The sequence below is a fragment of the Pagrus pagrus genome (assembly GCF_965226575.1).
Source record: "Pagrus pagrus genome assembly, chromosome: 11".
Classification (NCBI taxonomy): Eukaryota; Metazoa; Chordata; class Actinopteri; order Spariformes; family Sparidae; genus Pagrus; species Pagrus pagrus.
Genome location: NC_140195.1, coordinates 11,688,645 through 11,706,463, shown reverse-complemented (window position 1 = coordinate 11,706,463; position 17,819 = coordinate 11,688,645). Strand labels below are relative to the sequence as shown.

At 42.9% G+C, this 17,819-nt stretch overlaps 1 protein-coding gene across 3 annotated transcripts in view; it reads right to left on the bottom strand.

Moving 5' to 3' along the window:
* The window catches only part of LOC311264861 (adenylate cyclase type 6-like), a 36,453-nt gene extending 18,837 nt beyond the window's left edge, over window positions 1-17,616 (bottom strand). For 2 of the 3 annotated variants that reach the window (XM_084366025.1, XM_084366027.1), the window contains exons 1-3: window positions 17,403-17,616; window positions 13,396-13,656; window positions 12,331-13,270 (exon numbers count right to left, since the gene is read on the bottom strand). In XM_084366025.1, the coding sequence (XP_084222151.1) occupies window positions 12,331-13,270; window positions 13,396-13,415 (960 nt within the window). In that variant the 5' untranslated portion in view covers window positions 13,416-13,656; window positions 17,403-17,616. Of the gene's footprint in view, window positions 1-12,330; window positions 13,271-13,395; window positions 13,657-17,168; window positions 17,315-17,402 lie in introns of all 3 variants that reach the window. The other variant, XM_084366026.1, reaches the window with a different exon arrangement.
* Between the last annotated feature and the right edge of the window lie 203 nt (window positions 17,617-17,819).

Here is a 17,819-nt window from a genome sequence, read left to right as displayed (position 1 = left end):
TGAAAAGTTCAGAGAATGAAAAACAAAATGACCATGGACATGTAATCTACACTTTTAACCCCTTTAATTCAGCTGTAAGCCAGAAAAAAATCAATCAGATACATTTTCCCCAGACACACTTTGTCTCTTATGGTCAATCAATCAGATTAAATGTTGTTGATATGCAAAAACAAGCTTTTTTATAACGTGCATGCAGGTATTATGTTCACTTTCCCGACTTAATATTGCCGTTAGAGAGCTTCATTTTGAAGCCAGCAGTCATTATACACCTCTTATGCGTGGAAGATGGAGATGTGATGATGGGGGTGATTTTATATATAACTCAGTGTTATTGAAAAGTCTCTCTCTCTCTCTCTGTGCGTGTGTGCTTCTTTCTCAGTCTTGTGAAAGGTTCTGCTTAGTGTTGTACCGAGACTCACACCCACGGAGACTGTGAATTATCAGAGATGGCAGCACAGCTTTCACTTAGCAACTATCACCCACATTCCTCAGCCTCTCTCCAAAGACCTGCAGTCCCCCACCCAGGTTCAAGGAAGGTGCAGCGTGTGGACCAGCTGACGGGTGGGCAGATGAGTTTGTCTTACAGGCTCGTTACACCGACATACCACTGTCAGAACATACTGTATTCTCAGCATGTTCTGACTCGTGCCAACAAATTGTTTGCACTATCATCAATTCTATTTTCTTATTTCATACATTAATTTTTTGCTATATAAAATGTCACATACACCGGACTCCGCCTCTCTAAGCTACTGTTGTGTAGTTACAAATGTTCGCTCTTGCAAAGCACATAATGCAGAATACAAAACTTAACAGTGGCAGATTTTCACTTGCTTTTTATTTCAGACGGAGGTAGACAGCAGCAGGTTTCTCATTTGGCTGCAATGTCAATGTCATCTGCAGATTTCATTAACTGTAACTAGTTAGCTACTTAAGCAAACCTTAGCACCAAGAGTTTGAGAGCTGAAAACATCATCTCCAGCTGACTTTTTAATGTTTCCAGACCCGGGAAAAGGAGGGCTTGAATATGCACTTGATTGCTACATGTATGATGGGGCGAAAAGACTGCATGTCTCAGGTAAAAGTCAGGATCATCACCAGTTGAAAAGCCTATGAGGGTGAGAACTAACCAGCAGCACTTTCTCAGTTTAAACTTCCCCAAATCCACTATTATTAGCCAGGACTTTGATAGCATCCAGGAGCAGCTGCTTCCACACAGTGGATGTGCTTGTCATAAAGAAGGATGCAATAAACTGTAGTGAGTTAATGATATGTTAACTCTTGCTCTGGAAGTAGCACTACAGAGTGTATAATAAATAGTGGACAGGGCCACCATGATGTCAACCATTGGTTTGTGGACTGTCGTTTTGAAGACTCATGTTTTGCATCAAAGCCGTCACCATCTTGGTTCTTTAGAGCCAAAAGTGATTGAAATTTGGACGATAGGGTGGTTTTGACTGAGAACCTGAGGACAGGACACACCGTGGTAACGACTTCAAGAGGTGGCGATGCTACACAAGATGCAAAATCAGAAAAAAAATCCTTGATGTACTTGTGCCCATCCCTGATTGTAGGTTAAGCAGTTAAATAACTGTTAATTAGTGCTGATTAATCATTAATAATTAACATCCCTAAAATGGGACCATAATTTACTAAATCAACATCATGCTGTGTTGAAGAAGTCTTGAAACTAGAGATTGAGACCATAAACTCATTGGAAAACTGTTTACTAAAGTAATAAATCAAGTGAAAAGTAGGGTAATTTTCTGTCCATTTAAGGCTCATTTATGCTCAATGTTAGATACGCAAATGGATATGGACGGAGCCTTCTGTGCGCACTCTGCGTTTATTTCATCTACTGTATATGTTTTCTGAAAGCTTACGCATATCGAAATACAGAACTGTAACCTCAGTAGTCGTGGGGGGCAGTGTAGCAGTGTAGCCGATAGTTCAAGCGGACACGACAACAGGAACAAGAGGAAGACGTTTTAAAAATGGTGCAACTTTTGGAGAACTTTAAGACATCTGTACTGTATGATGTTACTTATGTTAGTTATGAGACAGTCACTAAAAACAGCTGGGAGGCTGGATGGGAAATAAATGTGAGTTGGACGGCGGCGAAGGAAAAGTGGAGGTCCATGCAAGACCGATTTGACTCTGAGCGGCGCCCTCTAGTGGTTGTATTGCCTAACATCCATGTCAACATGAAGGCCGCAGGGTTGTATGAGGGCAGTGACGGTTATATTGGAGCATAAATGAGCCTTCATACTGTCTGTGAGTAGCACTTGATTACTACTACACTACTATTACATGTACACCGCCTCAACAAGTGGAAAAAACTTGACATGTCTACTGTGCCTGGTTACGGTTGCTAAGCTATGACTCGGGGGGGACCTGTCAATTAATCGACTAATCCTTTCAGCACTGCTTAACTTCAAATGTCTCAGCCCACTGAGGTCTTTTAAATACACTGGGAACAATATTTCATGCTGACATGGAAAAAACCATTTAGCTGGACAATACGGTCCAGAAAACTGCGTGAGGAACAAGACACTGAATTTATAAGACCTTTTCCCAGAGGGAGCAGTGACTGATGGGATATTGTTGTTGAACCGGGGCCAGCGAGAGTGAGAGTCAGAGCTCAACGGCCTTTGAGGAGCATCTGGAACTCCTTAGAGCATCTGTGTTAGATCAGGCTCTGTAAAACACACTCTAGCACCCCCAAACACAATGACAGAGCTTTACTCGTGACAAACCATAAGAGTCTCCGCTGTAGGTTTTGCCCCTTATCTTTCCTTGAGAGCGTTGGTTATTTATTTCCATATTCTTTCATTTCATTTATTTTTTTCCTGCCTCCCCCCGCTCTGCCTCGTACTCACTGTCACTTTGAGCCTTTGTGAAAGAGTCTGTGTGTATGTGTGCGGTGCCAGGCAGCTGCTGTGTTTGTGTACTCAGCCTGAGCCTCATGTCTACACACAGTTCGCACTGCCCTTATCTGAAATGACCAGAACCACATCAACAGATAAAGAGTCAGGCCCCGCCTGCTCACTCTGCTCCCTCACTGAGGTCTATACACTGTCTGGAAGGTGAGCGTCTAACTGAGACACACTACAATCAGACATGATGTGTCCTGCAGAGGAAAAACTTAACATGAAGATCAATCTTTTAAAAATATTTTAGAGCACAATCACCTGTCTAGTCTTCTTAAGTCTGTAATTTGTGATGAACAGCAGAGCAGATTTTTTTTCCTTTCTCAGGAAATCGTTTTCCAGGACATTTCCAGGACAACATCAATCAAACTGTTTAAAGGTATTCTTAGTTTCTTAAATCTGTCATCATTATGACTGACGTGAAGCTGTGCCATTTAAACCAAACAAAACTGCACCATTGTGACATGAAGGCACGAAACGTAATAATTTTGCTCTAACATGTCTGAATTTACTAGTTCTTTAGTTCTTTTTATTTCCATTTGTTTCAGTTTCAATTATATTTTCCTCATTTTCAAAGGTGTTTTCATCGCAGTGTAGTCTTTTAATTTGTATTTTATTTACTCAGACAGTCTCTGGATTCCCAACACAGATCTTTACGTACACACATAACAAGGGAAGAAAAATTGCAGGAAATGTTGACTAGGATAAATATCATGGATATATGGATGAGACAAATATCCTCTTTCACAGGGAAAGATTGTGATTACAAACAAGAAATGACAAATTATACTGAAGGTTAACATGGAAACTTTTCATAATATTGCTCAGATCTGATTGTTCCTGGCAATAAACACAAAGTAGTTTGGCTTACAAGTCATTTACAGAAAATACAGAGTGTTTTCAGAGCCTTTCACTTTGAGTAGATCCAAAAATGATTTACATGAGATTTGTTCCAACAGTAGATGATAAAACATCTAGATTTTTCCCTCTAGTCAACTCATTCAGTCCGATTTATGACACAGTTTACTGTAGACTGCATTAGCAGCTTTAATCCTGCAATCTATGGAGGAAGTAGTGTATATTTTTGTGTATTTAAGTAAAATATACAAGTCTAAACAAATGTGTGATGCATCAGATAAACTACAAAAGAGCAGAAGGTGGTCAGCTGATAAATCTGTGTTCTTTTAAAAACAGGAAATGGTGCAAATGTGTGGCGATTGTTTCTGCTCCCCAAAGTGTATTCAAAAATCCAGTCACAATACATTTATTGGAACAAACATTTGATCAAAAAAGCTCTTGTTCCTCTATCGCCACTGCTATTTGTTTTGGGATGAGTGAAGAAACTATTTTCTTATGTTTTAACATAAAAGTATGACTGATGACATACATTTCTATTAATAGTTCTATTTGTTGGCTCTTCTGCATTTCCTTCAGCTGCTTGAGAGATCTTTGAGTATTTTGGAGGCCGTGCACTGAAACGTAAGATCAAACACGTTACATAAATAATGTACAGCCCGGTCGTGAACAGATCTGTACATACTGGCCATGTTCTAACTCCTTAATCCTCATGTTTCTGTTAACATGGACAGGGACATGCAAGGATAACAATGAAAAACTACACACCACACACATTTCTGCTGGCAACCAGGCGGGTGTGACAACTGTGGAGAGAGTGTGACTATTCAACTATTCTGGCATTCTGTTCTTATTTAAAGAACACAATCTGCATAAAAAAGGAAGTTTGAGAGAATTAGAAACCTTTTTCACAATAATACCAAGATTTCCAGAAAGCTTGGGACCCCTGCAAGGACGCTAGGCTCTCTACTCTGCGGACAGACGGGTTCAAGGACAACTGCTGTGATTAAACAAAAAGCCTCTTAGAGGAGTCGTGTCAATATTAGAGGAATGTTAAGGAGTTGTAATTAGCAATAAAACCAATTATCTATGCCGGGAGGGAAACTCATAAATAAAAGAATCATACAAGGTCAATCATTGAAGACAGCGAGCTTTCCTTAAAAAGCGAAAGAAAAAAAAAAAAAAAAAAACGCTTCCTGGACTGTCTCCACATTACTGGGGCCCCAAACATGCAGAGTCATAGCAGGCTGAGTAGAGATAAGCTTCCCTGAATCAGACAACGGGCAAACAACATCCTGTGCATCCCTGCCTCTCGACTCCCCACCACCTCCACTCATATGACCTCTTCTCTGTCATCGCCATGTTTAATTATGGACCGTCTCATTTCGACAGCAGGGGGGAGGAAAACAAAGCAGCAATCTGTCCGTGCGGCACACACAGCAGTGTGTTTACAAAGATCGGACCCCTCCAACAACACCCGCCCCTCCAGCTTTCAGATTCTCAGAAGGAGAAGTGAACAGCAGAAATCAATTTTGACCTGATTTTTCTTCTTCTTCTTTTTTTTTTCTTTTTTTGCCTTTACTTGAAGCAACGGTTACCACACTGTACACCAGGCAAGCTGAACTGGGTCTCGGCAGCTTGAGTCGTAGTTGTTTCCATGGCAACCGCTGGACCGACCGAACACGAGCACTGAGGGAGACACTTAGCAATGCTGTTTATTCCCCATCATTCTCAGAAGTGATGCTAAACTGATTTTCCAGCGCTCTTATTGGTCCACAGACTGGCTGATTGGCAGCAGTGGTATGTGTGGCTGAGTGTGTGTGTGTGTGTGTGTGTGTGTGTGTGTGTGTGTGTTTGTGTGTGTGTGCTGTTTAATCCTCATACGAGTAGATACAGGCAATTACAAACAAGTGAAACGTATTCACACAGAGAAACGATTACGTAATGAGGGATCACATCACATTCAGGTGTATCAATGCTTAAATCTTTGATACACTGCAGCCTACAGTGGATCCTTTGAGTGAAGCTGTGGTGTGTGTATGTGTGTGTGCGTGCGTGTGCGCACGTGTGTGGGATCCCATCAGTCAGCACCCATCCTGGTCGTGAGCAAAGCATACATGTGACAGGTATCCTCGTTAAAATGCTGCTGCCGCGTTAAACACACAAATTATTTATCAAGGAGGCTGTGGAAGGACTGCGTGGGGAGAATATCGGATTCTCCTCCGATCACACCGCCTCGCTGCCTCCTCCTTCGCTTATACAGGGGGTGTCTTATTCTATAGCTGTAGCTTCGCACAGGTGATCGTCACGAGCTGACACTTCCTCCACTGGGATACGAGTCTCTCCATCTTGATGTGTGATGCACACAAGGTTATTACAGCAGCACCAGGAGCTGCTGTGAAACTGTGAACAGCTGATACGGCGTGAGATCTGCTCTGATTAACATGCATTTATTCTCTGCCCAACATCCAGGAAATTTAAAAATTGAGTAAACAGCCATTTGGAAAGTTTGACGTGAGACCATAGTGGGCTTGTGTATAAATTCAGAGCAATATTGCAAGAGCTGCATTTTATCATTTAAACTCTATTGCCTTATCTTATCTAATGAAAAAAACACACACTCAACAAGCTCAACAAGGAGACTAGTGAAACATATCGACTGTCCCCTGACCTAGAGTCTAGCAGACACCTGATTTACCCTCTGTGCTCTTTAATGGGCTTTTAGGGGCTTAACCCACCATCTCTGCTGCTGTCAAAGATGCATTATGCTTCATTAACGTACAGAAAAATGAATAAACCGTTGAGTATCTGTGAATACAGCGTATCCGCCTTTACACCAGTGTAGTGTTTCAGGGTATGTGAACAAACCGCAGCCCCATGTGTATGCAGAGAAAATGGGGTTAGAGTGACCTGCCTGTTGCTCTGACGCAGGCTCTGATAAGACTGTTCCATGTGACGCAACAGTTAGCAGAAACGCCAAAGGCTGGGTATTTTTAGGAACCAGTCTTTGACCTCTCACAGCACTTGTGTCAACAACATCCACACAACGATGCTAAAGCCATTGTCGAGGGGAGGGGGGGGGGGCATAAAGCAAATAGAGCCGGGGTGAAGAATGTAGAACAATGAGAAGTTTCAGTAACAAAATCCAAACATTTCATTGACAAACCAGAGGAATGCCGTGTATACAACGTGCTTTTTGGTGCATTTTTCTGATTAAATCCTGGACAGAAGCACGTACTGTACATGTCAGTATTCACACTCAAACAGACACCCACACATACAGGCAGGACAATGGTTTTGGGATGTTGCCTCCAAAAGAAAAACAAACAGCAGCAATTCTGACAAACATTCAATAGAGACGAGAAGAGAAGGTGACAACCATAACAAAGCATGGGATGGTGTGTGTGTGCGCGCGTGCATGTGTGTGTGTGTGTGTGTGTGTATTGATGGGTGGGACATGTGTATGGCTAATTGATTTCAGCTGAGGAGGATCACAGACGTGGCGCCACAAAAAACATGAGAAAGTGAAGCTCACATGTAACAGAACGTCTCGATTAAAAAACACTTTTACACATTAAAGCTTCGATATACTGGTGATGTTTTGAAAGCAGTCCTGTGCAGTACAAGGCAGTTAAAACTCCTATATATGTATATATGAGTTTATATACTGTTATATATATATATATACTCTAGTTTATGGAGTGAGTGTGTACAATAAGAGACTCAAAGTGAAGAACAGACTCTACTGTACGCAGCTGTAAAAACACACATACCGACCAACGCCAAGAGCAATACAGCTTAGGAAACAACCAGATGGACTGCATGTGTTTTGAAAGGTTTGAAGGGATTAAGGGCCATAAATTTCAAGACAGACTTCAAATATAGCAAACAGACACCATCAAGATGTCTGCGAGAGCCCCAGTTTCCTCTGGGCTTACATGAAAAATTGTGTTGGCCATGACAGAGAGTAAAAACAGGATAAAAAGCCTGAAAATAATACCATTACTCATACTCACTGTCATACACAGACATACAGTAATCGCATTCAACTGTTGTAATGAGATTTTTGTGATTATATTGTGGCATATTTGGCCAAGAAATTATGATAATTGTTTGTTTTAGCTAAATTAAACAAGCTATTTTTGACTACTGTTAATATATGTCGTGGTTTTCTTTCTTTTCACGTTAATAAATAAATGTCATGTCGAGGATTTTATTTGAAATGTGGAATATTTGTTTTGTGTTGCGGACTAATTACTGTAAATCACTAAATAATGTCATTTAGTATTTTACCTTTAACAGGACAAATCTGGTTATAAAAATATGGTATCATACAGTAGTGTGTGTGTGTGTGTGTGTGTGTGTGTGTGTGTGTGTGTGTGTGTGTGTCTTCATTTTTTAAGCAAGTTGTCATACTTTGAATAGAAGTAAACACCTTTAATTATAAAGTAACTACACTGAACTACAACTAAACTGAAGGCTAGTACACAAAGGTAGATAATGTGAGGGCCTTTCATCTTTAAAGTCCAAATATAATAATATAATATTTGTTAATATAACAAATATATTTATGACTTTATTAACAACAGTCAGAACGGAAGTTTGCAATTAAACACCCTGATGAATATATTAAAAGTTTAACAAGGACAAAGAAAATCTGCTTCATCAGGACTGTGTGAGAGAGGTTTGATCAAGGCAACCAGACTTACTTTTTACAGTGGTTGGTTGCAATGATGTGCCTAACCATTTAATTTAGGTGCACCCAATAACACATTTTAATGTAAGTTGTTATGCATTATGTGGAACGGGCACCAGAGCGTTTTTCATGACACAAAATAATCACTAGTCCAATTCAAAATGACGTTTTAAGGTTGTGATGGCTCACAATCTCTCTTGTTCTACAGAAAATATTTTCATAGGCTGACATTTGTTTGAAAGCAACTGTCTACATGTTGATGGTTATTGAAAAAATATTTTTACAGGCAAAATTTTTAACAATGAAACTGTTTAGTCATAATTGACAGATTTTTTGTGCAAATGTGTGACCAAAACAGTCACAACCTGGAGCCCTGATGTGTTTTATCCATGTTATCGTGATTTAAAATAGTGTGTTTATGTAGAGGCTCAAGGGAAGATTGTTTTTAGGCCCTTTAATCCTTAATGCAGCTCTTGCAGGTTTTGAGTTTTCATAGTACTGTCGAACCAGAAGTGGTGATCATAAGAAACGCTTACATTATCTCCTGACCCTCAGCCATGTGTTTCTGAGACAGCCGGGTGAAGAAGTTAAAGGACAAATTCACCAAAAAATTTAATTTTTGTCATTATCTACTCACGATGCTGATGGAAAGTCGGGTGAAGGTTCTTATTTCAAAGAACATTTCTGGAGCTTTACAGCAAAACAGCATTGCAGCATTTTCCTAAACAACTGAAATGATTGAGACTTGTTTTAAAACGGAAAAAATGGCTCCATACAGCTTGATCTGTGTACTCCATATTATGTTTTCTTTTGGGCAGTTTTTTATGTTTTGTAGTCCACATCTACTTCAGTTGTTTAGGAGCTATGAAGCTCCAAAAATGTTTCGTGGACTACAAAACTTCACCTGACTTTTCAATCGGCCTATGGGTAAGAAGATAATGACTGAATTTTCATTTTTGGGTGAACATATCCTTTAAGCAACTGTAGCAAATAAAGACTCTTGGGGTTTTTGGACTGTTGGTTGGACAAAAGAAGCAATTTAAAAACATCACATTGGGCTCCGGGAAATTGTGATTTTCATGTTTTTTGGACACTTTATAGACTAAACAGTGAAAATAATTGGTCTTACTGTATATAAACTGTGACTTTGAAATAAACAGGAAAATACAACTGTTATGGGATTAAGTAAACACCAATGACCAAACACAAACATTGCTTTCTCCATGAATTGAGATTAATCAGCCTCTCATACTTTTTTAGACATCAACACACTTGTACTCATGATAGAGAAACTAGGCCCATCCAGCATCTACTTCCTGTCCCAGTACAGTAACCGCCTCACTCCACTCTGATTCCTTCTCAATTCACTGTTTGAATCTGCAGCAATAAAAAGAGGATCTGCATTTGCATCTTTATCATTATCTGATTCTGTACCCATCAACACAAACAGAAACCAGGTGTGGTTAATGAGTTATTGGAGAAAGAGGAAATACTTGCACACAAGCGTGAAGCAGTGATTGATGATACTGTTTTACTGTGTCACATAGTACATGGACGACCTTAGGAATAAACAGCAGCTATCTCATGACATTCATTCACTAAACGCCTGCAAACAATGTTGGAGCCTGTGATGGATTGCACTATGGTATATCATGCATGATGTTAGAGAGCATACAGCGGTTACTGAGTTCCCACGGACCCCAAATCTAGTCCTGTATTTTTGTATGTAATTTATGATAAACAATTACAGCATTGTGACAAATTCATTGATGACAAAGAGACTTACTTGTTTTGTTTTCTGAGAACAAACTCTGCCATGAACATGTGAAAGGAATCCTGAACGCATACCTTACAGCCATGGTAGAGACATTACAGTGACAATCAGCGGGTCATAATTAAGTCCTATATCCCCCTATTGTTTTCATGTTATGGTCTTTCCATTATGTTTTCCATAACTTTCCCCCAAGGACACAACAGTTGTAAAACAGCTATGACAGTACAGAAAGCAAGCAGCCACCATACTGTTGCCCCCCCCCCCCTCGGACTCACCCCCGTCACCCCACCCTTGGAGAAAAGTACAAAGCGTCCCTTGTGTGAGAGCACAGAGACCTGAGTGATACTGCTTTATATCATGGTCTTCTCCCACTGTCACACAACGGCGTACACTCATACACACAGCCGTCCAGCCAGGCCGGTTCATTCAGCCCACTGACCTTCAGCGAGCCCCTTGGTCCTTGGCATGACGCACAAACAACACACTGTACAACAAGACCCACAAGCCCCCAAGTACATGTGAATATGCAGATACGAGATGGTGACAAAACACAGAAGAGAAATATACGCGGCTTCAGCTTTGTTGCCAGTTCACACGGTATAACACCACCCCATCATAAACATCCTGACAGAGGAGACATTTTAAATGTCCACAAACATGTAGTGACGCAACAATCTGTCAAATTCAGTCAAATTACAGTGGTAACTTATCAATATATATCACAACATTCATGTTACTGATGTATTTATTTACTCATCAGCTACTTTAACTCAATTTTTACAATTATACACTTAAAGTAGCTTTAAAACATTTTTTGGAATGCAACAATTTTTACCTGCGCCATGAAGGTTATGTTTTCACACAAAAATTGGTGATTTCAGCAGGATTAAACAAAAACTACTGAACGGATTTCCACGAAACTTGGATGGAGGATGGGTCTCAGCCCAGAATAGACCCCATTAACTTTTGGTGCCGATCTGGATAAAAGGATGGATCCAGGAGACCTATTGTGCTTTTTCATTTCTTTCCCCCTTTCCTTCAGTATTTTATATAGGCACTTGTGCATGTCAGAGAGAGAGAGCTGAGAGTTAAAAAGATCCTCACCAACAGAAACTCAGCTCTCCCACACAAAACACTGCTCCCGAAACGCCTCGTCAGTAGCCTCACCTTTAATTCCGTGACTTTGTGACATCACACTACATCATAGGGTCACAAATGCCCATCAGCAGAATATATGCTCTGTTGTTGTTAGCGGTCCTGGGTCAGGCGTGTGAGCTGACCAATCAGAGCCGACTAGGTTTTCGGGAGGGGGGACCTTAGACACGTGCTAAAACAGGTAAATATGAGGAAACTGATGTGTTTTTTTTGAGCAGTAAAGCATGTCAACCTTTTCTAATAGTACCCCAAAATAAAATTATGAATAATATGTCTCCTTCAACATTGCGAGATAGTGAATGGTTTTGCATCTGAAGAGGCAGATATTTCCCTCAGGAGTTGGTGGAGACCAAAAACAGAGCTTAAAAGAGAACAAATATTGATATTTATATTCATCAGCTGGCCAGAAACATGACTACAAATGAAAGCTAATGTTGCTCTGAGTCTGCTGGATTTTTCACAACTAAACTAGATGGAAAGATGAATCTATCTTGTTTTCTATCATGTTTATTTGCAAAATGACTTCCACTAGACATACTTATTATAGACAGCCACTGCCTCTTCTTACTCTCATGAAGACATACTTTGTGTTGAAACGACAGATGCTACACCATATTAAAAATCTCCCACTAAGAGTTTGCTCTAGACCTCGTCACTCCAGATCCTCAATAAAGTTATCTGGATTTGAACAATGCTTCACGTAGAACACACATTTGTGCAGGTGGATCCAACAAAGAGGCTGTGAGTTAATCAGAAAAACTGCAGGATAAAATGCCCATGTGCTGTCTGAGAAATGAGATAACAAAAAAAAAATTTATGTAGAACTGTCAAAATTGTTCCGCCCTGTTCACCATCAGTGTCAGTTCGGGTCAACCATGAGGAGCAAAGAGTCAAACATTTAGACGTCAAGCGTCTCTTACCTGTTTCCAGAGGAATTTGTCTTCCTGGTTAATCTGCCAGGTGGTGACCACGTGTATGATGGACAGCACTGCTCCACTCAACACCGCCGCTCTCATCCTCACAGGCAGCAGAGTGTAGATGATATAGATGAAGAACACGGACCACCAGATGCCTTCTGAAGCGCTCCTGGGTGCCACCATGAGCACCCCGAACACCTGTACCGACACCAAGACTCCGATCACCAGGTAACTGACCATCCACATGTAGTCCTGGTGGAAGCCATTACGGTTGCAAACTACCATTAGAGCCATGAAAAGTGCCATTGCCACCGACAGGGCTGACGAGTAGGCCACGTGAGGGGCGGCGTGGACACAGTGGAAGGTCAGCATGATGCCGCACACGATCACAAGTACCCCCATGAGCATGGTCAAGGAGCTCTGGTTCAGCCTAAAGAAGTAACGCTGGTATAGGCGCTCCAGTTTGCGGGACTGGAATTTTTTTGACTGGAACACCCGCACCACCCTGAGCCAGCAGTCTGCAGCCGTCACCACCCCTGCTGCGCCGTTGGGACCCTCATCGCCCATGTCCCCGCTTCCTCCATTACATCCCCCTTTCCTCCCTTTCAAATCCCCATCCTCAAAGCCCAGGTCGACTGATTTCAGCCCCACCCCTTCCCCGGGAGCCCCTCCCCTTTTGCCATAGTGGTCCTCCTGCCATCCGCAACGGACGCCGAAGTTGCCCCCGCCTCCCATGGCCCCTGCCACCCCTCCGCGGTGGTGCTGATGGAGGGGGGCTCCAGAAGGGGGCTCCATAGCATCTGGGTCCCGCAGACAGCTCATGTAACGCGGGTTGCAGAGAGATGAGCCTCCCTTCCGTTTGGACTTCTTGCCATTGCGCTCTCCCCACGCAGTCTTGCGGTCGTCCACTCTGGCAACTAGGAAACCACTGAACCAGGACATTCTGTGTGAGCAGAGAGAGGAACATTCAGTACAAGAACAGGTCAAAGACAGATAACAGCTACAGCTCGGATACCATGTGGGAGGACCATTTCCTCCTCTATCCACCTGTAGGAGTTGTTCATTTACCTGTTGGGGTTCTGGTACATGTCCCAGCCCTTTCCCTTGCAGCCGGTTCACTCATTTATCCACGTGGACAAAATTTTGAAGAAGTGAGGAGGGGTTTTGTAGAGGCCACACTGCAGGGCCACAGGACTGGACTGGGTCTAAAGGCGCACCAGAAGCTTCGCAAAGCTCCAGATGTTTGTGCCAGAGCGAGTGATCAGAGACCAAGGTTAATGAGAAGACCAGTCTCTGCTGCCAGGCCTATCTCCACGGCTTCTGCTGGGTCTACAGGAAAAACACAAACACAGTCAGACTGTAGAGTGACAAACATGAGAGCCAGTGCACAGATTGATCTGTGACAGTGTCATGTCTGAAATGTAAGTAGTGAGTAGATCAGGTGAGACACATCAGATCATGATAGTAATGTGGAGTCTGTCGTTGATGCTAATGAACAGGCCTGACTCATATTGAGCTCTTTTAATACCATGTTAGCAAAGATCTCCTTCATCCCATATATGACAGGAAATAAAATACATTTCCTAGACACACACAGTGTTATCCAATGTTTAAAAACTGAGACAGATTCATAGAAGAGGAACAAGCTACTTTCAAAACTGTGGAGGAGGAGGGGGCCGAGGGGGAGGATAGGATTCAAAATAGCTTGATAGTTTGGTTTTTTAAGGTGAACCAGAACTGGCTCAATTTGACCCCCGTGCAAAAACACACCCTCTGGTATAAACATAGCAAACAGCATTTTGGAGTCAGTTAGACTGGAGATAAAGAACAACTCCTTTGAGCTCTGTTTATTATCACAATCAATGATAAAAGATGGGTAATAAATACAGATAAACTCTGCTAGACAACAGGACACTGTCAAGACAAATATCAGGACAGTAACGGGAGACACAGCATGTCAGGATCTGCGGGCCCTGCAGCACTGAACTAGAAGTTGTTTAGAAAGTCGAGAAAATCAAATCACCCATACTTCCCTTTTAGCATTATATAACATATGTACACATCACAGACATGCATGTAACTATATGAGTCTGGTGTTGCTGATGGAAATACATATAGATAGTTGTGAGCACCAGAAAATGACCATTTTATCATAATCTATAATAACCTTGTCTGTTACACATGACATATAACGTAGCAAGATTAAATACAAGGTGTTTGACGTCAGATTTTGTTAAAAGTGTACCATAAATGAACGAAAATGACATATGGATATTGCTTGTTATCTCTAGCCAACATATATGTATTGCGGGCTGGGCACATTGTGATGTAGGGCATTCACTCATTCGAGTAGTACAAAGTGTCCTTATGTGGACTGGGTATAGACCAAACGTGACCGATCCACATTAAAGAAGTATTTCACTGCTGGAAAGATGGCCCTTGCATAAAACTGGGCTGTCTGTGCAGTAGAAAAGACATAAAACTTTAGAAAATTAGAGCTACATGACCAGAGAAAACCGAAATGAATGAACGTGAATTTTCCCAGTCTTACACGACATGAACGTACAATTAGTCTCTTTTGAAAGAGGAAACAGTGAGACGGCCAGCTAGTAACAAACAATACCATATGAAATCTAAACAGTACACAACAAATATGTTTCTGAAAACATTTTAGGCGAGAAACAGGCAGTGAACTAACAGAATCTTGTTTTTTTCTACTTTATCAGCACTGCCTAGTTTAGACAGCTTGATCAGTTTGGTAACATGCCCCTCACTTAATCCACGAGATGACATGTTTTAAGTCATTTGGCGGATTTCTGCAGGTAAAAGAGTGAGGGTCTCTGGGTGCAGGCAAAACGGAGTGAAGCTTATCCTTGTTCAGTTGCATATACTACCAACAAAAATACAGTTTTGTCATGTTTCTGTTATCAGTCAATTTTATGACTGATATTATTGCCACAGCGATGCCTGCCTTCTGTGTTACCTTACGAAAGAATGACACCGATGAGTTGAAGAATGCTAATGTCAAATTTGGGAAATAGTGAGCAAAGATGTCGGATTGGGAATCAGTATCAGGAGACAACCAGGATGAGGTATCGTATCAGGAGAGGAAAAGTCAGATCAGGCGATGACGCGACATTGTTGTTATAGTCCTATGGACAATAACATATCTAAGATATTCTCCTTACAGTTTCTAGGGACTGAACGAGGTCTTTTCTTTGAAATTCAGTTGGATGTTTATGCTGACCTGGTCACATTTTATAGGATTTATAACTCCAACATTGCTGCAATAACCCTACAGCGTTCTTACAACAACATTATAGTAGTGGGTGAATTACAAAACGTCCACATATGCCTGAGCAACTGCTACCAGCTGATCTTCCCAGGCCTCCAGACGCCCTGAGCTCGGCACGGTGTGGAGAGACGCGCAAACGCACCGCAGCCGCCGCCGCCGCCGCTGCTGCAGCCGCTCCTGCTGCCGCTGCCGCTGCCGCCGCCTCCTCGACCGGCATTCTCACCGGAGAGGCGTGCTGCTGTGTTGTTGAAGCAAAAATAGCATTTCCTCGCTATATCTCGCCTGCATGCGCTTTCTCTGGCACGTCCAAGCCGTAACCCTCCTCCCTGGCAGCGGATCGACGAGATTCAAGGAGAACCAGCCCGCCCCTCTCTCTCTCTCACACACATACACACACACACACACACACACACACACACACCCACCTCCGCCTCCCCTCCACCTCCCCGGCTGCGTCCCTCACTCCCCTGCACAAGGTCGACCAGCTTGTACCCATTTGCAAACGTCGCGGTGTTGCCAGTCGCTTGGTGTGTGTGTTTGCATGGTGCTTGGCTGTACTCTCCGGTTTCCTCACCACTAGGGGAAGGGGAAGGCGGGGGTGACTGACTATTCCTAGGGGACATTTTCAACCGGACAGCCGATACACTGGCGTTAAAGCCACATAACAGCGAGCATACAGCCATTCATTGTGGGCTTGTTCCAGTTAGACAGGTCCGGGGCTGTGCATGCATCTCCCTCCCTCCCTCTCCTTCTCCCTCTCTCTCTCTCCCTGGTGTCATCCAGATGATACAGATGCGAAAATAGATCAAGCAATCAGAAGAAATCAAAAGGTGTGCAACGCGTTTAATGCACATATCTTTCATTTCCTGCTGTCCTTTCCGGATCATGTGCGGATGACATGTTTGCGAGCTGGTGTATGAATGCCATGCACAGGCAGGCAGACAGGCAGGCAGGCAGGCAGGCAGGCCGTGTGTGAGGGCCCGCATTCAAACAGCGTAGGCTTCTTGTTACATAACATCATGGCCTATGTGACAACCATAGCGGGGACCATAAAACCATTCCGCTGCGTCCAGTAGCCCAAGTTAAGACACAAACACGCCTCTGTGAGCGATTTATTTCCATGCAAATGTCCTTCAGCCTGCAGCAAAGCGACAGCTCGCAGGATTGGCGTATTGACAAACATGAGTGTGGGGGTAAATAAACAGATATAATCAGCATCAGTCAGAGGATGGAGGACTAGCAGTGGATAATGCTCCAAGGCACATCATTTACCAGCCCAACGTGTCTAGGTACAGTGATGAGGTTTTTAAAGGGAGAAGTTTGAAGTTACCAGGGATGATCTGCGGCTCATGTGAATCATTATGAGCATCAGATGCAGCCTCTGAATGTAGCCTATTAGCAGCCATCAGGACTGTCAGCTGTGATCAGACACATTAACGCACCGTGATGCAGCTCATCCTCTTCCCCCCCCCCCCCCCCCCCACACACACACACACACACACACACAAATGTTGTTTTTGGCCGCCAGTGGGAAACATGTACTGACCGTGTATCCTTTGCCACCACCAGCACCAGCACCAGTGTGAAGCGGAGGCCTTACAGCAACTGTCGCCAGCTATGTCATTCACTCCGGGAGAAATGGTGTATTGACAGAGAAGTGGCAGAGGCGCCCACGGTTCAATGCAACAGCGTCTGAGACGTTTGTGTGACAGGAGAGCATATATTATATATGTCGGCCTGCAGTGTGCAGCAGCAATTACAGTGAGAAAGACGGACTCACCGAGATCATCTTCGCCTTCTGTTCCCAGACAGGACCGCAGCTGACGATCCGACTCGGTGTGGTTGTCGGCCGGAGCGGCCAGGGTGGAGGACCATTTGTAGCCGAGCTGTCCAAGGATGGTCCGTCTAAATTGGTCACCCTGTGGTGGATCTCCTCCTGTCGTCTTCTCGCTCCACTCCCTTTCCTCTCCTCCCCCTGACCCTCTCGGCTCCAAGCACCACTGTCAAGACGAGGGAAATAAAAAAACACCACACTTCCGGTTCACAATTTCAAATTAAACTCCCCCCTGAAACTGGCAGTTCAGTTTTCTTTAAAAAGGTCCAGTGTGTAGGATTTAGTCTCGTACTCAAAGTGTCACTTAGGCTGCAGAAATAATACAATGAAATGTTGTTGTTGGTGACGTGTGTTGAGTGAGAC